The sequence below is a fragment of the Microcaecilia unicolor genome, chromosome 1 (assembly GCF_901765095.1).
Source record: "Microcaecilia unicolor chromosome 1, aMicUni1.1, whole genome shotgun sequence".
Classification (NCBI taxonomy): Eukaryota; Metazoa; Chordata; class Amphibia; order Gymnophiona; family Siphonopidae; genus Microcaecilia; species Microcaecilia unicolor.
Genome location: NC_044031.1, coordinates 508,668,966 through 508,696,751, shown reverse-complemented (window position 1 = coordinate 508,696,751; position 27,786 = coordinate 508,668,966). Strand labels below are relative to the sequence as shown.

The 27,786-nt window shown below is 42.0% G+C and overlaps 1 protein-coding gene across 1 annotated transcript; it reads right to left on the bottom strand.

Annotated features, from left to right (window-relative positions):
- On the bottom strand, positions 1–27,786 carry VXN (vexin). The gene is made up of 6 exons (XM_030189611.1): positions 27,720–27,786; positions 26,358–26,413; positions 14,526–14,691; positions 4,835–4,902; positions 2,350–2,411; positions 1–190 (listed from the first exon to the last, which is right to left on the bottom strand). Exons 1-6 carry the CDS (start codon positions 27,784–27,786, stop codon positions 1–3), a joined length of 609 nt encoding a protein of 202 aa, XP_030045471.1.

The window sequence follows — 27,786 nt, the reverse complement described above, 5'->3', positions numbered from 1 at the left end:
TCAGTCTGCCTCAAAAGCGCCATTGGATGCTCCAATACACTCTGCCTTCCCCTTGGGTTTCATCCAGATTCTCCGCAGTATAGTTGGCATGCCACAGGGGGCACCGCCTGTCAGAGGAATGGAGGCTTCTGTTGCGGGAGTCCAACTGCTTTCTTCTTCAGTATTTGCAACTTTCTGCTCTGTTCTTTGTCTAGAAAACAAAATAACACCCACATCATTGCTTTTTTCTAGGTGACCATAAAATTAATTTGCCAATTTTTCGTAACAAAGGAGGGAGTCAACAAAGACCACAGAAGTCTCAGAAATGAATGAACAGATCTGTGGTTCATGCTTCGTGGGTTCAAAGTTAGATATAGGGTTTGAGGTCCTCCTTGGGGCTGGGTTTTGTTTGCTGATATTATGGTTGTCGTCAAAGGGATTAGAAAGATACAGAGGCATCAATTTGTACATTTAGGGCTGGATTCTATATAAGGTGCAGTAAGTAGTGAACGTTACATTGTGCATGCAGCCAATTTACACGTTTCTCAATTGAGTAACAAGCTAATTAGTGATGATAATTGGCTGACAACCAATTATCACTAATTGGGAATAATTGGAATTTACATGCACTTCTTTGTAGGCATATTCTATCGCTGAAAAGAGGACGTGGCCATGGGAGGGGTATAGGGTTGTGAGGGTCATCAATCAAATTTACGTGTTGTTAAAGAATTTGGGGGAACGTGCATACATTTAGGCACAGGTATTTACACCAGGTTTTCAGTAGCGTAAATGGCTGCACCTAACTGTAATAACACTATATCACTGCACCTCAGATTTTAAGTGGGAGATCTGAATGGATAGCCTCGCCATTTCTTCTCCCACAATAGAATTCCACCTAAAACTGAAAACCTTAGCGGTGCACCTTGCCAGTGATTTTACACTGTTGCAAGAATTGCTTGCACCCACCTCGTCATCGGTTCTCAAGTGGTTTTAGAAATTAGGAATATAAACTTCTCAATATTTTTTCCACTGCACATACAGTTGTCTCCCTTAATGTTACCTACTTTCTTATATTAATTATGTATTAAGCTTATACTCATCTTGTAGCAGAGCATTGTGAGACCGGGGACGCAGCGTCTGACATGACCATGTTTAGCCACCACGGGCTGTCTAAAGGATCGTTCCCACAAGGTCCTAATAGTGCCAGCTCAGCTCATGCATATAGATTATCCCTCTGCCTAAATGTACGCATGTTCCCTCAGTCTATGCGCTATTCTATAAACCATGTCTTACTGTAGACGCGGTTTATAGAATAGCACTACGTGCGTTATCCAACCTGCCTACATTTTAAATGCTATTTATTGAATCTGGCCCTTACTGAGCAGGTTTCATAACAGAAATATTAACAATCAATTTTCTATTTTTATGAAGTGGGTCTTTAAATAATAAACCTGCCAACCAGAAACACAAGATCAACACGAACATACCTAAATCTCCACTACCCAAATTGCAAAGGACTCAAATACAATTCAACGTATGCATCCAGCGTCTCCTATTTAAGCACACAACTATGGAACACACTGCCAAAAGCCATAAAAACAACGTATGACCACCTAAATTTCTGGAAATCACTAAAAACAAACCTGTTCAAAAAGGCATACCCCACTGACCCAACATAAAAGCCTGAATACCTGCAGCACAACGAAACAAAAGCACGTAATGGACATACTTAACTCTTCCTCTCTATGAGCCCCCAATGTGTATATCACACATAAACCTTACTCTACCACAATATCACCTTGTATCTGTTCATACCGGAATCAGTACCACGTAAGCCACATTGAGCCTGCAAATAGGTGGGAAAAAGTGGGATACAAATGCAATAAATAAAATGACTAAAGAATAATTCATATCTAACACCACTAATATCTCAGCATTTTTTAAAACTGCAACACAGCACTGTAATTGGCAGAGTCCCACTGCTAAACCTCAGATCGCTTAAAAATAAAGCAGTCATGTTTGCTCAGTAAGTAAATTGACAAATGTCAAACACTTTAAATGGATTTTGAGTTTCAAAGTACATGTACTAATGGAATACTATCAATAAAATAACATTTCGGGCAATTGCTTTGGAAATTAATTACACTTTTCCTATAGAAAGTTGAAGTTTATTGTGTTAGATGAGGTAATTTGCACTTATTGCTGTTTTGTTGTGTTCAGATGACCCCTGACCCAGAAGGGGTCATCTGCTGTCTCTAATCCTGCTGGCACTCGGAAAGCGACACACGTCTTGTACAGAGAGTGTATTGTAGCAGCCAAATGCAGCTGTCCGCTATTGGGTTGAAACTAAACAAAGCGAGGTGAACTCACTCTTGGTTGAAAGCGTGGTGTGCTGGTGCTGGTGGTGCTGCTACGTTCATGGTCCACTGAGCCTAAATCACAGGAAACAGAAATTACCCCAAGAGTGGTCAACCGTGCAAAGTAGTGATGTATTTACAGCAAAGAAAAAGCAAGATAACTGCAAATTGTGGTTTAACGTTCTGAAAATAGAAAAAAAAGTAACAGTGACACACTTTCATTTGGTTTTACATCTTTTGTGACTTTCAGCCAGAAGGGCTCCTGGTGTTTTTTTGTAATGTGCTATTTCAGGGATATATATGCACCCGTTTGGGGTGCATGGCACAAAGACAATGCTCATGTTCTCAGACTGCATAAAAGTTTGCATTGAGAATACGAGAGGAGGAACAATGACAGTTTTGTTACCTGTAACAGAGGAAGAGTAACCAGCTTGGTCAAGGTTACTAGCAGACAGGATGCACTAACTCTTTTCCCAGGATAGACAAATTGGAAGTCATTTTAGAAGGCTTGGTTGGCTTTTTTAATATGTATAAAGAATTATTTTAGAAACCTCTTATTTTAGAAACATTTGTATATCATTTACAACTGCTCCACGGCAGCTGTGTCCGCTAACTGCTCGTTTGGACTTGATGTTTGCAAAAGTGATTAAAGGTGTCATTGAGCTTACCACTGTGGAGTTTCAAAATGTAAAAACGTTTGTACATACACAGATTGTAAAATTGGCACTTAACTCATGTACTTCTCACTGTCCTTATATGTGTTTTCAGAAAGCTTTCTGTAGTTTTTCTACCTAGATGCCCTGGCCTATGCCAAAATCAGGCATATTGTTATTACATTTAGTATTGCATTGATGGCAGAGATAAAATTCCAGTATCTGTAACAGAATGTTTAAGGAGCTGGAACAGTTTTTAAGCCTGCTCAAAAATGTCTTCTCAATATTCTAATTTTGAGCGAAAGAGGGTAGTGTTTGATGGGCCTAGGTGGACTCTAGCTAATATACCTATACATCTTGATCATGGTGATTAAACTATAGTGCCTGATTTAGCTACTCTCCTTCTCTTGCTGTAATTGGCTGGTGCTGTACCTTCATGCATCAGTGGCAACAGAGTGACCCTCTATTTTCTGGTACCCCAGTTCACCTTTGTGCCAGGAGGAGACGTGACCAGCTGATGGATGTGTTCCACAAGGTGTCTGTGCTCAGTCTGGTTACGTAGCACTGTCAGGCATTGCCATGCATCCATTTCCAGGTTCTTCCCAGCAGACTACACAGTCCTGTCCTTGCAAGCACATGGATGGCATGAACATCCCTTAGGATTTGCTGGCCATTTGGGATTCATTCGTGGTGAGGTAGGCAACTATCCCCGTTTGACTGCTTATTGCTGCTTCCTGTCCACCCTCCATTTTATCTTTGTGAATTAATGGGACCAGTATATTTCAAAGTTAAAGTTCATGACATATTGTTTTTTGTTGAATATATTCTCTCATTTATTGAATTTGCAACTTGTACATACATCTATTTCTGTCATAGTGAGGCACTTAAGCTTGGGCTTGGGAATGGGGGAGGAGCTTGAAGGCTCACAGTCTGTTGCTATAGCTGGTGCCCTGGACTGTTTAAAAATTATTTGAATGGCCTGGAGTTGGTCTGGAGGCCCAGGTCAGATTTATGCTTGATAAGGCTCAGCTCCATATATTTAGAGTCTTTGACCATGTTTAAGTTCGCTACAGACATTTGGCCCCAGAATAGATTCCACTGGGTGCCTTTGCTATATGCAGCTGGCCTTGGGTTCCAGAGAGCAGGGCCACTGAGAGACACAGCCAGACCTGGGGCAGAACCGCACCGCTGTGTGCAGCCCCCCCTCCACTCGCGCCTGGTGCCAGCAAGCCTCTTCCTGCCTGCCTGCTCCAAAGGTCTGTCCTCTCCTGCTCTTGTCCATGCCAGGAGTCGGAACCCAGATGATTGCATTAATGCGATATTGCCCTAATGCAATCATCCGGGTCCTGGGCAGCAAGCAGGAGCAGGAGAGGACAGACCCAGAAGCAGGCAGGTAGGAAGAAGCTTACTGGCATCAGGCCCTGGCCCCCCTTGGAGGCCAGGCCCGGGGAATTTTGCCTTCCCTGCCCACCCCCCTCGGTGGCCCTGCCAGAGAGGAATGGATTTGAACACCTGGACGACATTTCCTTTGGACAGGTTAGGACTTACAAGCTTTGAGCACCCTTTAGACTCCTCCATAAGTCATCTAATAAAGTCACGGCCATTTCTCTACTTCAGACCCGACTCCTGTTTTCTTGGCAATTAAAATCTGATGGACTGAGGACTGGAGTTGACCTCACACTCCACTTGCATAAACTTGTAATAGCTTAGCTTTGAAAAAGCAGAAACACTGAGCAAACTCCACTCAAGGATGTACATAAAAGTCTGCGAATGAGATGCAGAGCAGAAAAGCAGCATTAAAATCTGTGCAGAAGTAGTCTAAAGCAGATCATGCAGCACACTTACCGTTGTTGCTGCTGGTCTTCCATTTGCCCTGTCACTGCTGGGCTGTGAATCCTTTCGTTTGGAAATATCTAGTGCAATAAAGAACAGTGATACTGATATCTGTTGTAACACAGAGCTGAAATTTTTGATTTTCTTCTACAGCAGGTGTGCAATTGAGCAACTTGCCTCAGCAGCTGTACTGATAAACTGTAGCTCTGTCATTGCCACTAAGGACTGTATTGAAGTAATAATAGGGCCTGTACAAAGATATTAAGCATCCCAGGTGAACCTTTAATCTCGTGCCCCTCCCCTGCAATCCAGCATCTCACTGCTCCCATTCTCCCCCATAGTCCAACATCTTCCACCACCCACCACCACATATTGCAATCCCCCCCCTCTCTCTTCCCTTTCTTTTCCCCCTGATAGTCCAGCATCTCTTCCATAGTTCAGCATCTTATGTCTCCCCTACCTGATAGTCCAGCATCTCTCCTTTCTCCTCCCCCATCCCTGGCCTCTGTCTCAATGCTGCTGTGGATGTAAAAGCGGGGAATGAGCAGACAAGGCAGCAGCTAAACAACGAGGAAGCGCAGGACTTCAGCACATGCAATGCACTGCAGGCTGCTGTGCTCCCACCTACTTCATAACAGGAAGTGTGCGTCAGAGTGGGCGTAGATGTGGCAGCCTTCAGCGTGCACATGTGCTGAGGCAGCATGCTTCCGTCATGTTTAACTGCTGGCTTGCCTGTTCAATCCCACTGCTCTGCTGATTGGAAGAAGGAATTTGATCTGCGTAACCCTAGTAGCGCTCTAGAAATGTTAAGTAGTAGTAGTAGTATTGCCTGGGCTGCTCATTATTTTTGTCACCTACCCAAATCTCACTGCTCTAGGTGACTGCCTTGTTTGACTAATGGAAGCACTGGCCCTGAGTGAAACAGATTATAATCTCAGATATTCTTCACAAATGTAGCAGTGCATCATCAGAGATAATATGTGGTAAAGGAAACCCCCTCCCCCCCCCAATATTCAAAAGCATTTAACCGGCCAGGATCAGCACCTGGCTAATTAAATGCCACATGACTGGCTATCCGTGAATTTACAGCTGGAAATGGTCAGCCATGACCTGCTGAAAATTCATGGCAACTGGATAGTCAATTATATTGCGAGATATAACCGGTTAACTGCCGATTTTCAGTGCAATACCAGGCCAATCTTTGGCTGGTTCAACTTAACCAGCCAGTGCTGACTATCGGCTTGGCCAGTTAGTTTGAACCGGCCAAAAATATTCAACACCAGTCACCGGAAATGGCCTGGCATTGAATATCATACTTTGTATTTGAATATTTTTACTGCTGTAATTGTCAATTGCTTATGTTTGATTTATTGTTACTGTACACCGCCTTGAGTGAGTTCTTTCAAAAAGACTGTAAATAAATCTTAATAAATAAATAAATATCTGGGCTCAGCACCAACTGCGGGAGTTAGCTGGGCTAACATTCACAGTCTGAATATTGAGTCCAAAGTGTTTTCTGTTTTCTTTAGTATTAAAAATACCAGAGAAAAAGGATTCCCACATGATCTTGACTCAAGTTGCTGACATTTATTCATGCTCTCCTGATACCTTGATTCAATTAGTGCAATGCTATCTATGTGGCTATCCCTGGTTATTTACTAAAGTGCTTTCAAACCCTTCACAATACTACAGCTAAACTCCTATGTGTTTATGTTTATTTTTAGACGTGATATACCGCCTTTCACAACAAATCATATACGGTAAAACAAAATATGAAAGTGCTAAGCCGCTACGAGAAAAGCTACACTGGCTCCCACTTAAAGAACGCATCACGTTCAAAATATGCTCCCTAGTTCACAAAATCATTCACGGAGATGCCCCAGCCCACATTTCAGACCTGATAGACTTACCACCCAGGAATGCTAAAAAATCATCCCGCACATTCCTTAATCTTCACTTCCCCAACTGTAAAGGTCTAAAATACAAACTAACGCATGCGTCAACCTTTTCATACCTGAGCACACAATTCTGGAACGCGCTGCAGCGCAACTTAAAAACGATTCATGAATTAACTAACTTCCGCAAACTACTGAAGACCCATCTCTTTAACAAGGTATACCACAAAGATCAATAAATGTGAACATACACCACTCCTCCACATACATCCAGAATTGCCTTATAATATCTGCTTGTTGTTCTACTATCATGTTTTATCATTATAATGTTAACCAAGATCCTTCTGTAATACTAAATGTCTATTTTCTTATATATTTCCACTATTCATGATGTATTGTAAGCCACATTGAGCCTACAAAGAGGTGGGAAAATGTGGGATACAAATGCAATAAATAAATAAATCAAAGCGGTGTACAATAACATAGAAATGTGACGGCAGATAAGGGCCAAATGGACCATCCAGTCTGCTGATCCTCAGTAACCACTAACTCTTCCTTTCCTAAGGGATCCCACGTGGCTGTCCCATGCTTTCTTAAATTCTGACACAGTCCTCGTCTCCACATCCACCACCAGGAGGCCATTCCACACGTCCACCACCCTTTCCGTGAAAGAGTATTTTCTTAGATTCCTCCTAAGTCTATTTCCTCTTAACTTCATCATATGACCCCTCATTCCAGAGTTTTCCTTCATTTGAAAAAAGGCTCACCTCCTGTATAATGACACCACTGAGGTATTTAAACAACAGATAGGAAAAGAATGCCAATTTCCAATAGGATAGGAGAAATTAAAGAAAATAACAAGGTAGAAAGGGGTTAGATGAAGAAATGGGAGGGGGAATTGAGACAACTGAATGCTGGCCAGACCCTGTCGACTAAAAAACAGTCCTGAACAAAAGGGACTAAGGAAAGGACTGTGAAAATAGATGTCACCCCTCTGTTCATTCACTTACACTGGCTCACCATCCCTTTCCATTTCCAGTTCAAGATTCCATATTTGACTTATAAAGCCTATTATCTCAGTGTCCTGAAACTTCTCTTTACTGGAGAATTAATACCTCCATTTTATCTGACCCAATTTTTGTGGATAAAATAAATTCCTTCATAGCAGATTTTTCCATACCAACACATCATCTATCACATTCTTTAATACTTATGGGAAGCTTTCAAATCATGTCTCAGAGACAAAATACTTACTGTAGCTATAAGTTATGGTACAAAAAAACAAGATCACGCCCGTCTTATTACCCTTGAAACAGAAATTTCCAAACTGGACTGTGAACATATTCTCTCTGGTCAATGTACTTTTCCATCGGATTTATTGAAACTTAAATATGAATACAACAAACTATGTAGCCACATAGCTCAACATCTACTATAATAAAACTCACCCTCAACGTTCTGAAGACACTGACGTCACTGCAGCCACTCAGACACCGGTTCATAAGTTAATGGTGGTGAAGCCACAACACTCACCATGTCTCCATGCCCTGCCCTCGCGTCAGACGTGATGACGTCGAGGGCGGAACAATTACAAAACAACGAAAATGAACGAACGGGGAGGAGTCCTACTCCTCCCCTTCCAACGAATCGCTGCAGACTGCCTAACAAACAAAAGCGGACGAGGACGTGGCCAACCGAAGCCATCTCTCTTGGCCCATGTCTGCTAGCCCCGCCCTCACGTAAAACGTTATGACATCGAGGGCGGAGACATGGCCAGAGATAGATGGCTTCAACCGACGAACCCCATAGTGATCACCAACTAAAAACGTGCCAGCTACCCTCCAACCACCGCTCCACAAATGGCCCCGCCACAATCACGGTCGTCGTTCCACAAAGTGGTGAGTTACAGGGGAGCGGGAGAGGAGAGGGAGGATAGCCTCGAACTCGGAGGGGACGAAAGGAGGGCGTGGGACTTGGAGGACAGAGAGGGAGATAGCAACGGAGGGAGGGGGGAACCCTTGCTAGCGCCCATTTCATTTCAGGCAGAAACGGGCCTTTTTTTTACTAGTGATATAATAATATAATAATCTGGTCAATATGCTTTGGTCAATAAAGCTGGTCATAGCCTTGCCAGATACTTGGCTAATTGCAAACAAAGAACTTGAACTTCCAATGTTATAAATGACAGTGGCATTTCTCTACGTGATAGTCCTCAATTGCAAAAGAATGTGAAACGTTCTACCTATACCTTCAACAGTACATGGTCCCTCTAACTCTGCATACTTATTTCTATAATATTTACCACATCCAACTCTATCAGAATCTCAAAATACAATGCTTGGTGCATCCATAAATAAAGATGAGATCAAATTGGTTATCAAATCCCTCACTGTCCACAAAGCTCCCAGCCCAGATGAATACCCGGCTAAATTGTTTAAGATCTTCAGCTCATCGCTGTCTTCTATACTATGTAATTTATTTGCCTACCTGAAATCTCATCTGGAAGTTCAAGGAAGATTCATAGAAGCTTAGATATCTGTCCTCCCCAAACCAGGAAGAGACCATACAAAAGTATCCAATTGCAGACCCATTTCCCTTCAGAATTTGGACTGCAAAATCCTTGCTACAGTTCTCTCATCCTGTCTCAAAAAAGTTTTAGGCCACCCTATTCATCCAGACCAGGTGGACTTTATGGAAGGCCATTACTCTGGTGATAATGCAAGCAACGTTCATCCTATTATTGACCTGGCTCATCATTATAACCAAACTGCTATTGTCGTCTCATTAGATGCCGAAAAGGCATTCAACATGGTTGAATGATCATACTTATTTAATGCTCTCAAATGGTTTGGCTGTAATAATGATTTTATTCAATGCGTACACATTCTCTATACTATTCCTTCTTCAAGGTTAAAAATTAATGATACTTTCTCTAATCCTATATGGTTATATAGGGGTACTAGACAAAGCTGCCCCTTTTCCCCTCTACCTTTTTAATATTCCTTTAGAAACTTTGCTTATTGCCATTAGATCTTCTTCCAATATATATGGCTTATCTTCTGGCAATACACAATTTAAAAGTCTTGTTTATGCTGATGATCTTCTAATCTTCCTCTCAAAACCAACCACTTCAATTTCCATGATTTTAAAATTAGTCTCTCAGTTTTGATATTTGCAAGTTGCCATATCAGTTGGGATAAATCTGAAGTCGTGCCTCTGAATAACGTCACTTCACAATCAGATATTGATTTATCCAATTTAAATTGATCACCCTCACAACTGAAATATTTAGGTGTTCTACATCACATAGATAGAGACCATCTAATCTCTATTAATCATAATACTATTATGTTGACAATTGATAAAATTGCAAATTGTCAACTGATGATCACCAATGGCTCTCTCTTGGTGGGGACACATCAAAGCCATTAAAATATCTATTATGCCCATGGTTAACTATATTTAAGCATGTTTCAACTGGCTCTTCTTTCTTTTTACAAAAATATTGAGAAAAAACTTATCAATTACCTCTGTCAAAATAAACATGCTTACATCAACCTGAGAACTTTAAAAGCTGCCAAAACTGATGGTGGGGTATCTTTTCCAGATTTTTTTTCTACATCATGTGGCTGCTATTCTTCATTATGGCTCTTAATGACCCAAAGTCATTCTACCTCTCTATTTTACAGTATGTTGAGAGCCAAAAAATATACGCTCAAATAATGTATCAAAACTACATAGTCAAATGAGAACACATGGAATGGTGATGACAATGGCTGGTCTATATTTTTCACAAATATTTTACACCCCACTGCTTCTACCAATCTAATGCAATATCTTTATTTTCTTTTCCACAAGTCAATCTGGACTCCCAGTAAATTACAGTTACCTATGCTGACACTGCAATATTCATGTAGGTGATTTGATGCATATGCTTCACTTGTATTCAAAATTTCTGGTCCTCTGTATGGGATAGTAGGCTCTATGGGGCCTTTTACTAAGGTGCGCTGAAAAATGGCATGCAGTAGTGTAGGCGCTTGTTTTGGGTGTGCGCAGAATCATTTTTTCAGCGCTCCTGCAAAAAAATGGCTTTTAAAATGGATGTGCGGCAAAATGAAAATTGCTGCGCCTCCATTTTGGGTCTGAGACTTTACCACCAGCCATTGACCTAACGGTAAAGCCTCATGCAGTACCAGGCAGTAATGACCTATGTGTGTCAAATGGCACTTGGTGCGCGTCCAAAAATAGCAATTATTTTTCAGATGCACGTATTGGATGCATGCCATAAATTAAATTACCACAAGAGCCACATGGTAGCCGGGCAGTAACTCCATTTTGGCATGTGTTGGGCACACGTAGATGCTTAGCGGCTTAGTAAAAGGGCCCCTATATTTCCAATTACTTCTCCTCTTACCAATGACATAATCATATTTTGTTCATTGGTGCTTCCAGAAACTTATAGCCATTCAAATGATCTTACATAATTGAAAATATTCCTTCCTCTATGTTAAATAACATCTTCTGGTAGACAAATGTAATACCCCAATATATTGGGGATTGCTAAAACTAATGAGAGACCTCTCCAGAGTTACTGGGAAGGGAGGGAGGGAACTAGTTAGAAAAGGAAAGTGAGAAGCCCAGCCTCAACGGGAGTGTTTATGGGAGAGTTCCTGTGGGAAATATTTGTGGGTTTAGATGGATAGGAGATGTCATATAGGGGTGGAGTTTGGAGTTAATAAAAGCTGTTGTGCAGAGCACATGGTCTTTGGCTGCTTTCAACCCCACCAGGACCTGTGATGAGAGGGGGTGTCCTGGACAGTGGCGTACCAAGGGGGGTGGTGGTGGTGGGGGCGGTCCACCCCGGGTGCATGCCACTGGGGGGGGGGGGGGTGCCGCAGCGCACGCCTGTGGGCTCTGACTTCGCTAACTTCGCTCGTTCGCTGCAGCTCCCTCTGCCCCGGAACAGGTTACTTCCTGTTCCAGGGCAGAGGGAGCTGCAGCGAACGAGCGAAGTTAGCAAAGTTGGAGCCCACAGGTGTGCGCCGCGGCACCCCCCCCCAGCAGCGTGCACCCGGGGGGGTGTCATTTTGCCGGGGGGGGGGGGGTGAAGGGGTCATTTCGCAGGTGGGGGGACGCGCTGCACCTGGGGGGGGGGGGGGCGCATTGGCGATCTGCCCCGGGTGCCATCCAGGCTAGGAACTCCACTGGTCCTGGATAGGCCCCATAACCTAAGGCTGAATTAAGATGAGGTTTTTGTCAACTAAAGCATTAACTGTGGAGTGTGAGGAGTACCCCAGGTGGGTAGAAGGGTTAACCCACCCCGGGAGTAGAACAGGAAAGAGTCTGTTCAGTACCAGAGGCTGCAGCTTAAAGAAGTGCTCCTTTGGAAAAAGGACAGACAGGGAGGTCTGATCCTGAGTGAGTCCGGTAGCTGGATAAAACTCAGTGGAACAGCTTGCTGCAAAAGTGCTGCAAGCACATCCTTGGATTATTCTGCCCAAATGGATGGGCATTAGACTGGTGGAGCTGTAAATATGTAAATACCCTAGGATTGATAAGAGACTTTTCAACAAAAGTCTTGGACTGGCACTTATACCCCTTTTTCTGCAAATAAACTGTTGGATACAAATTGAACTGCTTGATATTGAGAGAACTGTTACCAGAGAATGTGAAGTTTGGATAAACTGCGTGTTGCAGCATTCAAGTAATGTTTATGTTTGTTTCCTAAAACCTGGTGTGGAAAATTCTTTGGAGTGAAAGTAAAGTTTATTTGCTCCCGAACTAATAAAGAAAAGTAATATAAAAGTGCGGCTTAAAACCCTACAGCCTACTGGAGTAAATCTAGTCCTGGCCTGCGCCCAACTCAGTAGAAAAAAATAAAATGCTTGGAGTGACCCTGCTTTCTGGTGCTGAGCTGAAGAGCTAGCTTTGTCCGGAACTGTATGGTGAGACCAAGGTTACACGAATATAAAGTAGCCGAATATACTACTAGATTTACCACTGTAGAAAAGATATGGGTACCTATTTCTACCTTCTCCCATTTCCATTGAAGCTCCTTTGTTCCATTTTTATAACCTTTTTTTTTTTGTTACATTTGTACCCTGCGCTTTCCCACTCATGGCAGGTTCAATGCGGCTTACATATTGTATACAGGTACTTATTTGTACATGGGGCAATGGAGGGTTAAGTGACTTGCCCAGAGTCACAAGGAGCTGCCTGTGCCTGAAGTGGGAATTGAACTCAGTTCCTCAGGACCAAAGTCCACCACCCTAACCACTAGGCCACTCCTCCACTCTTTTTGTGATTCTCAACACTAACTAGTTTACACATTTATAAGGGTGCCTTCATATTTCATTCATATTTGTTTACCTTTTTATTAATCACTTGTAATTCTCCATTATAGCTACTGCATGGTTTCTAACTGTTACTTGATATTGTTTCTACTTTGACTGTTTCAACCATTAACCGTCACTTTGACGGTTGTTGTAATGTATTATTACTTATTGTTGATATTATTAAAAATATTCAATAAAAATGTTTTGAAATTTAGATCTTATTTTTTTTTAAAGCGTGAAGTTTAATCTTGTTGTTTTTGACCATGTTTGTGATATATTGTGTCATAAGTACATAAGTATTGCCATACTGGGACGGACCGAAAGTCTATCAAGCCCAACATCCTGTTTCCAACAGTGGCCATTGCAGTTTACAAGTACCTGGCAAGATCCCAAAACAGTACAATACATTTTATGCTGCTTATCGTAGAAATAAGCAGTGGATTTTCCCCAAGTCCATTTTAATAATGGTCTATGGACTTTTCCTTTAGGAAGCCATCCAAATCATTTTTAAACCCCACTAAGCTAACTGCTTTTACTACATTCCCTGGCAACAAATTCCAGAGTTTAATTACATGCTGAGTGAAGAAATATTTTCTCCAATTCATTTTAAATTTACTACTTTGTAGCTTCATTGCAGGCCACTTAATCCTAGTATTTTTGGAAAGCGTCAACAAACGATTCATGTCTACCAGTGAAAGCAATGCCTTATTTAGAGTACACTCCCAAGGAATGAAGAGAAATTGTTCATATAATCTTGACTCTTCAGATGGCTTTTATTTAAGGTCAGGTCCAGAAACATTTGGGCCTTTGCCTTCTTTGCCCATTAACTATTATTTATTTATTAAGTTAGACTTTTATTCACTAGCTCACCAAGATATGCCAAATGGGGAACAACAAGTTAAAGCCACAATACATACAGGAAATAAAATAAAAAAAGAGGAAAATACATAATAAGTTTGGCACGTGGAATACAACTATCTAGGACAATTGTTCTTGACCCATTCCTCAGGACACGCCCAGCTACGGAACAGGTTGTCCAACAACTTAGAAACATAATCACAACTGGCACCATTAATTTCCTGCAGCCGAGGAACTTTTGATCCAGTGGGTGTGGATAACAGGCTATCTCCTACCCTCTACAGATGGATCCTTCCTTTCTGGGCTTCAGTTATTTTTAGGGTAGGAAGGGAGAAGAGTCATTAATGTCATGCAGGAGAGGAACTGTTGAACCAGCGGATGTGGATAATGGGCTAACTTCCACCTTCTACCGACGGGTATACAGAATTTACAGATTTGCTATTTATGGTGTGGGTACATTAGCCTTTATGTTACACCTACATCTTCTTTCTCTTCCATAACAAATACAAAACGCTGAAATAAGTTCTGAGGAAAAATATCAAGTAACAAGCAAGTTGCCAGAATGAGCATGTTCTGAACACAGTACAACATAATAAACTAGTTCTGGGGACTGACCAGGCTTGGCAGCAGCACATCTGGAAGGAGCTGTTCTCTGCTGTCTCTTCTGCAGGTATCCCAGCTGCCACACCTCATCGTTCTTATAGAAAACTTGAATGAGATCAGCTGGGTGCTCTAACATGTCATCTGTCCAGCGGGCATGGCAGTCAGACACCGTGGCCACCTACAGGAGTTAAGGAGAAGAGAAGCATTGAATTGTTTTGGCTGCAATGTGCGGGTTGCGTGCTTCACTGCTGACCAGCAAATGCTTTCTTGGCACATCTTTCAGCATTTTCACTACTTATGCACAGTGCTGTTTCTTAGATCTTAAATGCTGTTTAGAATAACACTGAGCTATAACAGCTTGCTGGTCTGTATATAAGAACAGGAATAAATGTGGTAGGAAGATAAGTTTAAAAAGCAAAAAATAAAAAATAAAAAATTCCCCAAGCTATTTTATTTTATGTTTAAAGACCCATCCAAAGCATCCACCCTAATAAGGCACAGGAAGCCGGGATCAGTCTAATAGATTTGGTTTTGTGGTCATAAATTTCTAAATTGCTTTCTTGCTTCTTTTGTAAAAATAGTTTACAGTTTGTATCTTGTCATTTTAATAAAGACAATTGCTGAGGTAACCATAAAGAGTTTTTCTCAGTCGAAAGAGAACCACTAAATTAAAATATAGAGGGAAAATGCTGAACCAAATGAAACTCTCTGTCACCTGAAAAGCATTCATGTTGATATTACAGCTATATTACAGCTATATAATCAAAAAGATTGCATTCCAGATTATTAATATCTACTTGTGAGTGCTTAATAAACACCGGCAAAGGTCGGTGTGTACAGGGAATACCTGAGTAAAGGCTTATTATTGCTGTTTTTCTTTGCCTTCATAATTATTATTGTGGAGCATGATAATTGAAACATTTTACCCTAGAAACAGAAATGGAACAACACACTCTTACAAAAAGATCCCTTTTAGTCTTCTGCAGTGTACTTGCTCTTTTGGGACTACTTGGATATGAGGGATTTAATTTTTTAAAAAAGATTATCATAATAACTTGATTTAACACTTCCTATTCCTTGCACATCAAAGTGGTTTCTGATAAAAATGCATCAGAATAGTTTACAATAAAACAAACCCACACAGATTTCCTCAACCGAAAACCAATCACTCTCAGCTCCTGATCTTCCACTTCAGTCTGACCTCCTCCTATCCTCTTGTCCAATATCCATTCCACATCACTGAAGGAAACTTTGTACAAACAGCAGCTTTTCTACCTGATTCTGAAACCTCATGTATTAATTTTTCTCTTAGCTTTCAGGGGACCCTCTTCCACAAATGTGGACCAGAATAATTATGGGAGCAGTTCTATAATTTGGCTCCTCCAGATAGATGCATCAATTCCACACTCGGGGGCCCTTTTACTAAAGGGTTGGCACGCGGCAATAGATTTGCTGCCCACCAATCTGCAACTAGCCCTAGCATGCGCCATTTTCAGTGCTATAAAAATATTTTCTATTTTTGTAGTACCAGTAAACGCTGCCCAGTTACCGCCGGGTTAGTGCAGGAGCCCTTACCACCACGTAAAAGCTGCCCAGTTATCACCAGGTTAGTGCGGGAGCCCTTACTGCCACGTAAAAGCTGCTCAGGTACCGCTGGGTTAGTACAGGAGCCCTTACCGCCACGTAAATGCTGCCCAGATACCGCTGGATTAGTGTGGGAGCCCTTACCACCACGTAAATGCTGCCCAGTTACCGCTGGGTTAGTGCGGGAGCCCTTACCACCACGTAAATGCTGCCCAAACGCTGCCCAGTTACCGCCGGGTTAGTGCAGGAGCCCTGACCACCACGTAAAAGCTGCCCAGTTACCGCCGGGTTGGTACGGGAGCCCTTACCACCAAGTAAATGCTGCCCAGTTACCGCTGGGATAGTGCGGGAGCCCTGACCGCCACATAAACATTGCCCAGTTATCGCTGGGTTAGTGCGGGAGCCCTGACCGTCACATAAAAGCTGCCCAGTTACCGCCAGGTTAGTGTGGGAGCCCTGACCACCACCTCAATGGTAAGCGCTTCCGCTTGAAATGGCCGCACGGTAAGTGGTTCACTTACCACATGGCCATTTCTTTTCCAGAAAAAGAGACAGGTTTTTACCCACTGAGGTAAAAGGGGGCCTCAGAACGTGTCAAAACACACACACACAGATGCTAGCGCAGGTCCCCTTTTACCATAGCTTAGTAAAAGGACCCCTCTGAGCGTTAATTATATAATGGCATCTGTGCACCAAGATGCCATAATATAAAACTATTGTAAACCTGAATTGGTGTGTCTGCTTTTGATGCAACCATTTTATGCCAGGTAAATAGCAGGCATAAATTGGTGTGCCTATATGTGCACTATGCAATGTATGTAACTTAGGGCCCTGTTTACTAAGCCGCACTGGAGGCGTGCTAACTTTTTAGCGCATGCTAAAAATTAGCACATGCTAATGCTAGAGACACCCATAGGAATATATGGGTGTCTCTAGCACAGCGTAGTAAACAGGTCCCTTATTGTATTCCATGTGTTACACAGGTAAGTTGGAGACATGCCCATGTCCCTTCCATACTCCATCCATGTCTACACCCCCCTTACAGTTATGTGCTAAGGCACTTATGGTATATACTATTGTATAGACAAACTAAGGAACAGCAAATCACCTGGACTGGATGGTATACATCCCAGAGTGCTGATTGAAGTAAAAAATTAACTTGCAGATCTATTATTAGTAATATGTTATGTACGTATTTAGGGGAAAAGTCAATAAATTGCACTAAAAAAAATCTATGCTAAACAGTATTCTATAATGGCATTCTGGGATCGGCACCCTTTATAGAATAGCGTGTAGTGCTGGGATTTATACTCAGCCTTGGATGTGAGGAGTTACACCAACTGAAACCAGGTGTAAATCCCAGTGCACAAATTGGGCACAGATCTCCCAAATTCTATAATACTGCATTTTAAGGGAGTGCCCTGACCTGCTCATGCCCCCTTTACAGATCCACATGAAAACACTTAGGCGCTATTCTATAAATGGGCATGTAAGTGTGTTTTTGCATGGATCTGCTGGTTTTGCCCTGTTTCGGTGCCTTGCATTTATTATAATGCTTTTTAACACCAAAAATTCAGTACAGAAGTAGCTCCTAACATTCAGTGCCATATATATGCAATTTTCCCCTAAATTCGTTGTTTTTATTCTTGTTTGACTTTGACTGGGATCCTCTGTGAAAATGTAGAGACTTTGGGTTTGGTGTCGGGAATGGAGGGGTTAGGGTGCATAGGAATTGGGAGAGGATGGGAGGGTGGATTGTTTTAGTGGAAGGAAGGCTGTAAGAAATAAGGCCTCCTGTCCTGGGACTAATGTGGTTAGGACTGCTACTTAAAGATAAAAACATTAAGGGCATAATTTTGGTATGTTGATATGCTTATATAATACACTGGTTGTAATTACATTATGACTGTTCTTTTAAATGTTGCTTGATTATAATTAAAAAAAGATTTTACATAGGAAAGATACAGAGAAGATCGATGAAAATTATGAAGGGAATAGGATGTCTTACCTAAGAGAAAAGGCTAAAGAGGTTAGGGCTCTTCAGCTTGGAGAACAGATGGCTGAGGGGAGATATGATAGAGGTCTGTGAGTGAAGTGGATCAGAAAGACATGAGCTGCTTGTTTACTGTTTCCAAAAATACAAGGACTAGGGGGGCACGCAATGAAGCTACTAAGTAGTAAATTTAAAATAAATTGGAGAATATATTTCTTCATTCAATGTGTAATTAAACCCTAAACTTAGTTGCTAGAGAATGTGGTAAAAGTATTTAGCTTTGCAGGGTTTAAAAAAAAGGTTTGGACGTGTTCCTAAAAGAAAAGTAATAAACCATTATTAAGATGAACTGGAGGGTAGACTTGACATTGCCCCACTTCTGGCAGTCTGCCCTCCAGCGAGCGGATGCGAAACGGGACCGTTGGGACCGCACAAAAGTTCAAATCAGCCAGCTGGGGTATAACACACTTCATGTGAACTGCACAGGCGCCACTAAGAAAGGTTTTTCATTATTAAAGTTATGTGGCAGTGTGTAGGATGTGCCTGAATGACATTATATTATATGAGATGGAAAGATTTTTATAGTGCAAGACAAAACAACATAAAAAAACAACAAAAAACAATTTTGGGGTTTTTTGAGCCATGATTACTTTTTGAACTGCGTGCAGCAGAATTTTTAATTAATTGCCACAGTTGTATGAGATCTTTTTTCCTCCTTGCAATATATTTTTCTTCACTGGTTGGGCTTGGATGAGTATCTGTAACAGATTTCAGTGAAGTTGATCTGTGTTATGGTTGAAATTATTTTATAAACATATCCACATGTTGTAGTTAAAGCTACACAGGTTCACTATAAAATGTCCTAGTGGTTCCTAAAACTGACTTGGGAGCTTCCTAGCCAGTCAGGTCTTCAGGATATCTACAATGAATATTCATATGAGAGATTTGTATGCAAGAGAGTTCATTGTGGACATCCTGGAAACCTAACTGGATGAGGAGCCCCCAGGACAAATTTGGGAACCACTTGTATATACAGTTAAAATCATCCAACCATTCAAACATGTGATTGAAACATGTCTAGACCAAACCATCTAACTGTTTACTCTGGACGTTTTTGCTGTGTTCCATTATGGCACAAAAATGTCCAAGTTTTGGGAATGCCTAAATCCTGTCTACAACACGTTCCCTTGTGATTTGGATGCTCTGCATAGAAAAACGTCTCAAATCTGACTTTTGAAAATCGCAATTCGGACATTTTTTGGAGAAAAATGTCCAAATGCCACTTTATGTCATTTTTCAGAAAATGAGCCCCATTATGGTATGCAAGGTTATTTAGGAGGATTGCATTGTTTAAGATTAAATCTAAATAGTAAGGCTTAGTTTATGTGGGACTACAAGGGCTAGCGTACCTAGGGCTGGGCGGTGGGGCGGTCCTCCCCAGGTGCTGGAAGCAAGGGGGTGTGTGGAGCAGGCATGCACTGTCGGCTCTGCTGGTCCCTTGCAATGGAACAGGAAGTTGGTCTGAGGGGGTAGGGGACTCACAGAGCCTGCTCCGTGCACCCCCTTGCTTGGAGGAGGGAGTGAGCGCTGCCCAAGAGGGGTGCTCTGCCACATGTGCCATACAAGGTAGGTACGCCGCTGACTTCATAAGTACATAAGTATTGCCATACTGGGAAAGACCAAAGGTCCATCGATCCCAGCATCCTGTTTCCAACAGTGGCCAATCCAGGTCACAGATACCCGGCAAGATCCCAAAAATGTACAAAACATTTTATACTGCTTATCCCAGAAATAGTGGATTTTCCCCAAGTCCATTTAATAACGGTCTATGGACTTTTCCTTTAGGAAGCTGTCTAAACCTTTTTAAAACTCCGCTAAGCTAACCACCTTTACCACATTCTCTGGCAATGAATTCCAGAGTTTAATTACACGTTGAGTGAAGAAAACTTTTCTCCGATTCGTTTTAAATTTACTACATTGTAGCTTCATTGCATGCCCCCTAGTCCTAGTATTTTGGAAAGTGTGAACAGATGTTTCACATCTACCCGTTCAACTCCACTCTATTTTATAGACCTCTATCATATCTCCCCTCAGCCGCCTTTTCTCCAAGCTGAAGAGCCCTAGCCGCTTTAGCCTTTCCTCATAGGGAAGTCGTCCCATCCCCTTTATCATTTTCGTCGCCCTTCTCTGTACCTTTTCTAATTCCACTATATCTTTTTTGAGACGCAGCGACCAGAATTGAACACAATATTCGAGGTGCGGTTGCACCATGGAGCGATACAAAGGCATTATAACATCCTCATTTTTGTTTTCCATTCCTTTCCTAATAATACCTAACATTCTATTTGCTTTCTTAGCTGCAGCAGCACACTGAGCAGAAGGTTTCAACGTATCATCAACGATGACACCTAGATCCATTTCTTGGTCCGTGACTCCTAATGTATGTTCTCTTGTTTTCATAAATTGCTTGGATGGTAAACTTCACCTCTCCAGCTAATGTGGGCTGGGATTAGCTGAGGTGTATAATCTCTTCATTTGGGAGGGAAGTTATCAATGTGGGCTACCATTAAGATGGGTGGTGCTATTTTATCACAGGTCCCAATTTATGCAATGAGAACTAGATGCTTAATAATCCAGGTTAATAGTTAAATGACCCATTTTAACAGTACGCCATGTTGATAACTTCCATGTGTAAGTGTCAGTGGCATATTTATTCAAGGTGTGTGTATTGTGCATGCATCCCCTGTCAGAGCCGGCTAAGAGGCCTCCCCTACCCGTGCCCTAAAATGATTTCTGCTCTAGTCTTTGCCCGCAGAAACAAATGGGGTTTGCAGTTTCCACAAAAATTCAACAACAGAAGGAAGTGGAAAACACAACTTCAAGAGATCAATCCGAGACACCAGGGTGAGATGCTCCACTGATCGACCCCTGATGAAGGCTTTTTTAAAAGCCGAAACACGGACCGTGTAGGGTCCTAATAAAGTTTTTCTGGAGCATCTCACCCTGGTGTCTCGGATTGATCTCTTGAAGTTGTGTTTTCCACTTCTAGTCTTTGCCCGGGCATCAGTACTCATAGGCTGCCTGCGGCCTGCACTATGACTTCCTCTCTGAACAATCTCGACCCATCTGATGCAACTTCCTGTTTTGTGAAGGGTGGGATGGTTCTGAGAGAAAGTCCTGGTACAGGTCGCAGGCAGCTTATGAGTGCCACTGCCCGGGTAAAGACTGGAGCAGAGATGATTTTAAGGTATGGAGGGGGGGGGGGGGGGGGGGGGGCATGGAAGACACACCCCTTGTTAAAATTCCTGGCTATGCCACTGGTAAATGCTGACATCTCCACATGGAAGTTGCAGAGTTTGTACCGTTCATTTTTTTAGTGTGTATATGTGGAAGATAAATGCTTCTGCTCCATGTGCTGGCACATAAACATGCACTCCTGCAGGTTTTTAGACAAGATTATGCATTGGCCGATCCTTTTCTAAAATACCACTGGAAATGAGCACTCCTTGACTTGGACATCTCATTTCTGATCTCTATGTTCTACGTAAAATAGGGCTCTTTGTGATGTGTATTGTCCTCGACAAATAACACTTAATATATTCAATGTAAAGAGCTCTGAGCCAAGGTGCACTAGTAGGTATAAATTAATTAAACAATAAATAGATGGTATGGGCTGCAGTACCTCCATTTTGAAGGCATCCTCAGAAATATTTGTGTGCAGTAAGTGCAGTTGGGGGATGGTGCAGTTAGACCATAGGAGTTTGTAGTAGAGTGGAGTTGGTGATGATTATCTTCCACCTACATTTGTATCTTTTAAACCTGCCCAAGGAGTCTGCCATTGGGAACAGCTTATCTTTAAGGTTGGACTTGGCATTTGGGAGGGGCAGTATTTTTCTGGTTTCTCTGTTTCTTCTTAACTCTTTTTCCAGGATCTCCTGTCCTTTTGATAATTATTCTCTCTCTTATGTTAACTATCCGTCTTTCCTCTGCATCCTGGTCCAGTATCTTTCTTCTGTGTCCCTTTCTCTTCCTTTTATGTTCAGCCACTGCTCTCTGTTTCTACCCTCCCTCTATATTCATCATCTCTCTTCTGTATCCCTATCTTACTCTATCGAGCATTTCCCTCTGTGTCCCTATCCCTATGTTCCCTCCATGCCCAGCATCTCCTTTGTGTCCCTGTCCTTCCTCATATCCAACTTCTCCCCTCTATCTTCCCTTCTTCCTGCACCCCCCATGGTCTAGCATTGCTCTTTTCCTCCATTAGTCCAACATCTCTCCCCTGTCTGCATCCAGTCTCTTTCTCTTCCTTCCATCCTCCCCAGTCTAGCATTTCTCCACTTCCAAGTTTCCAAGTTTATTTATAATTTACTATGCCGCCCTATGGGGGTCCTTCAGGGCGGCTTGCAAACTAGATAGATGGAAGTCAAAGGTAAACATTAAATCGGACAGGACACCAGGGGAGGGGAAGGGGGTAGAACTACAAAATCTGATAGGATAGTGGGCGGGAAAGAATGAGAGGGGTACTCCATCTGTGATCAGGACCAGTCCCATGGCAGAAAGCCAGAGAAGAAGCAGAATTAGCAGAAAGCATCTTGAAATAGGAAAGTCTTAAGTTCGATCTTAGACTGTGCTAGTGAGGGCTGCAGGTGAAGAGAGGATGGGAGGGCATTCCACAACTGGGGGCTGTAAGGGGGTATACAGAATATTGCCCCTCTCCCTTAAGGATAGCCCCCCAGATAGCCTGAGCCACCTTAAATCCATTAGTCCTGCTCAGGGAGGAAGTGAGATGGGAGAGGTGGAGCCAAAGGTACAGAAAAGAGGGAGTATAAAAGGTAAGGCCAGACTGGGGTTAGAGAGGCCCAGGGATGGAAGAGTTGAGATGGAAGAAAATCAATCTACATTCAAAAATGCTATGCATATAGCTATTAAAAATGTTATAGTGGCAATCATTTGAAAATGTAAAACACAAAATTCCTTCGCTCCTCCACCTTCTCAAAAATAAATTTAACAAGTTTGTTAAAAAGGTATTTAATATACATTTTAAATTTCATTTATTAAATTTCTGTTCCATTCTACCCACAGAGATCTAGACAGATTATAAGTTGATAGGTACATAATCACAATACAGTATTGCTTGTAAACCTACTAGATTCTGTGGTCCAACTTGTTAAGAATACTTTGTAATAAAAAAGTTGTTTTAAGAGCTGTACTTTTTCACTTTTACTTGAGTACTTTTTTGTCTTTTGGATAAGACTTTCTACTATTACTTCACTACTGTTTTTAAGCCAGTACCTTTACTTTATACTTAAATACTTTTAAAAAGTAATGACCCCATCTCTGGGGTTACATATATTATGGATCCCATTGGGGGCAGGGTATTTGCCATTGGGGATGTGTTGTCAGGGGGACAGGAGGCTGACTCAAGGTACTGGTGGCATGTGGGGGTCCTACCATCTAGAGGTTGGGCTGGCATTGGCATGGGGCTGCTGTCTTCTGGTATGGGTAGGCGGGGGGGGGGGTAGGATTGAATGGCAGGGAAAGTGATTGTAGGGGCTGTGGATATTGGGAGAGGATGGTGATCAAGTGGTCCCTAGATGTTGAGATTTATAGCTCTCCCTACAGCAGGCACTTAGACATGCTTCAGGAGAGATGTAAATTCTAAAGTTATACAAAATTATACATGGAGATGCTCCAGCCTATAGGACAGACCTTATAGACCTACCTGCTAGGAACGCAAAAAGATCAGCACGTGCATTCCTCAACCTCCATTACCCCAAATGCAAAGGATTAAAATACAAGTCCACTTACGCAACCAGCTTCTCCTACATTTGCACGCAGCTATGGAACATGCTTCCGAAGACCATAAAGACAACGCAAGATTTAACTATCTTTCGAAAACTACTGAAAACTGATTTATTCAAGAAGGCATACAACAAACAACCATCCTAATTACTAAACAATAAGAATGAAGAATGAGATTGGACCGACCCTAATCATGCGACCGAGCAAACTCAATGACCTTAATGAACAAATAATACCACTTCTAATCTAATATCGACTACTATGCAACCACAAAATGCCGACTAACCTCACCGCCATACACTATTACTCTCACCCTAATGTCCTCACCTGAGCAACTACATAATGCTGACACCTACACAAGATCACAATGTATTCTTCTACCATGTATGTACGCACTTGATTGTAAAACCATGTGCTAATATGTACGCAAGATCACAATGCATTCTTCCACCATGTATGTACGCACTTGATTGCAAAACCATGTGCATATTTGTAGTCCGGAAATGGCAATCGCCATTACGGCAAATGTAAGCCACATTGAGCCTGCAAATAGGTGGGAAAATGTGGGATACAAATGCCACAAACAAACAAACAAATAAATAAATAAATAAATAAAGTCTACTTTTTTCAATATAAACGTGGACTTCCTATGTGAAATGGGGAATGCATGTCTGTATTGTAGGTCTGCCCAAATCACACCCTATCCTACCCTACTTATGCTCTCTTAACATCTAGCCATTCTCAGCTGCTCCACGTGTGAATGTTTTCTGTTCTGAAATGGTATTTAAACCAGTGGCGTAGCCACAGGTGGGCCTGGGTGGGCCAGGGCCCACCCACTTAGGGCTCAAGCCCACCTAACAGCAGCACACCCTTAGCAGTAGCTGGTGGGGATCCCAAGCTCTACCAGCTGAAGACCTCCCTCTGTTGGGGCCAAAAATGCTGCTCTCCACTTCAGCAGTCTGAACTTCCTAAGCTGCGCATGCTCAGATTTCAGTGCATGCCTGCTGTAGACTGCTGAGGTGGAGAGCAGCATTTTCCTGCCAGCTGAGATTTTTTTTTTAAGATAACAGGGGGAGGACACTTGGTGCCCACCTACTTCTTGTCTAGGCCCATCCAAAATCCACTATCTGGCTACGCCCCTGATTTAAACATCTGGGCCTCTCCAGACTCTTAAATGCTGCTATTTACAAATGAAGATCCTTCTAAGATAAAGGCCTATGAAAGTGAAGCAGATATTTACAGGCCAGCGCTTTGGCAGAATTTTAGCAGTTGAGCAGGGACTGTCTCTCTATGTCAAGTGTTCAGCGCTGCGTGCGTCTGATAGCGCTATATAAATGCTATTAGTAGTAGTAGTGCACTTATGTGCACATATACACATGTAAATGCCTTTATTTATTTATTTATTTAGTTACATTTGTACCCTGTGCTTTCCCACTTATGGCAGGCTCAATGCGGCTTACATATTGTATACAGGTACTTATTTGTACCTGGGTCAATGGAGGGTTAAGTGACTTGCCCAGAGTCACAAGGAGCTGCCTGTGCCTGAAGTAGGAATTGAACTCAGTTCCTCAGGACCAAAGTCCACCACCCTAACCACTAAGCCACTCCTCCATTTATGCATATAATCAACAAGTGAATGTTAGCGCCTACAGTAAGCGTTGAAAATGGTAGGGGGTTTGCGTAGCATGATGTATGAGGAGAGCCATGTATACCCTGGAGGAAAGGAGACACAGGGGGTGATATGATACAGACGTTCAAATATTTGAAAGGTATTAATCTGCAAACAAACCTTTTCCAGAGACGGGAAGGTGCTATAACTAGAGGACATGAACTGAGGTTGAAAGGGGGCTGACATAGGAATAATGTCAGGAAGTATTTTTTTCACTGAGAGGGTGGTAGATACCTGGAATGCTCTCTCCTGTCGGAGGGTGGTGGAGATGAAAACGGTAATGGGATTCAAAAATGTGGGGTAAACACAAAGGAATCCTGTTTAGAAAGGAATGGATCTATGGAAACTTAGCAGTGATCAGATGGCAGCACCAGTAATTGAGAAGCAAAGCCAGTGCAGGGCAGACCTCTATGATCTGTGCCCTGATCGTGGCTGCACAGATTTGAACGGGCTGGAATGGGACTTCAATAACAACTTCCATAAGTTTTAGAACTGAAAATGGCAAAGACAAATCGAGATCAGGTATACATATGAACTATCAAACCATACCTTATGCTATGAGTTTATCTTATTGGGCAGACTGGATGGACCGTATGGATAGCTATCTGCTGTCATCAACTATGATACTATGTTATAAGTATCCCTTAAATACAGGACAAAATGTGGGCCATGCTGTATTAATATAGCTGGGGTCTCCCACCACCTAGAAGTGGGATTTCCAGTCCACTAAACAGATACCTAGACCATTTTCAAACACAAGGAGCACCAACAAAAAGGAAGTCTCGAATATTCTTACGTTTCTCATCAAGGTCTGCTGCATGTTGTGGGTTCCTCTTTGGGCTCGACCGTAGACTATGAAGAGAATAACCAAAAAGAGATGTTTCAAAATCAATATTTACCAAATGTACGGGTGTCAGTTAACCATATGTAATTATAAGCATTCAAAAAGCAATTATGGAATAAAAACGTTATGGGCTAGACTTGCTAAAGTGAGCTACTGTGTTAGGTTGCGCTAAACTGCCAGCGGACATTGCTAGTAGGTTTCATTGCATAAAATGGGCCTTGTGAATAATGTATGTTAAGGTATGCAAACATGGTAACACGCTTTAGTAAATATAGCCCTGTATGGGCTACAGATATATATATATATATATATATATATATATATATATATATATATAACTCCTTTGAATTTATAGAGCACATTTCAGTCAAAAAGAGTTGTAATGAAAGAGTTCAGGCTCTACACACCAATTCTGCCTTGTCATAGATTCTGTGACTAGTAGCAGGGGGCCTGGCTATTGTGGGATGGGTCCCTCAGTGATCACCCCACCCCTGAAGGGTGGCCTGGCATTTGAGTACTGGCACCTTTTTCGCTAGAAAAAACACACTGGTCCTACGGCACTTTTCTATTGATTGGATTACAGGTAGGTTTTCCTAAAGAAATGAAACTATGTTCGTGTTATCCAGTCACAGCTATACAAATTGAAGGACTGTGAGACAATGACTTGCCCAAGGTCACACAGAGTCAGCAGCAGAGGGGAGTCTTGAATTCATATCCTAGAGCTTTCCCTGGCTCATAGTTCAAAGTTCAAACCATTGGACCACATTTTGCACCTGCAGCCTGCACCACTGAGCATAAAAACTGACAAAGTCGATATACCACTGAGAAATTGTAAAAACCTCTCAAAGCGCATCACTTAAAAAATCATAAAAGAAAATGAAAGCTGGGTAAGTGTCACAAAAATTAAAGATACAGTAGTAAGGTGATGACAGAGAAAATAATGAACAATGCGAATAAACCCTTGCAAAATTGAAACAGAATTCTTTGCTAAAGATTTTAGTTCTTTGTGACTTGTACTGAAAATAAAGAAACAATACATTTTTCTTTCTAAGTTTTGTCACTCTTAGCAGATTACGTCTAATGCTATAAAAAGAATAAATTAGTTGAGCAAAATCCCATTTATCACAGACATATCCATATTTTCAGTATCTCTGGCCTTAAAGCAAAACATATTTTCCTCTGTAAAAACTTAACATCACATTAGGCACATTTTTAGAGATTGCTCTGATGGAAAAAAAATGCTCCCTTTCAAAAAACCCAAATATAGAATCTAAAAGAGACAGCACTGGAGAGCCTTGAGGCACAAGTACTCACTTGTCGGTGTAATAACGGTGGTGAAGACTTCCAAATTGTCTTTGCTACATCTATATATCTGGGCCAT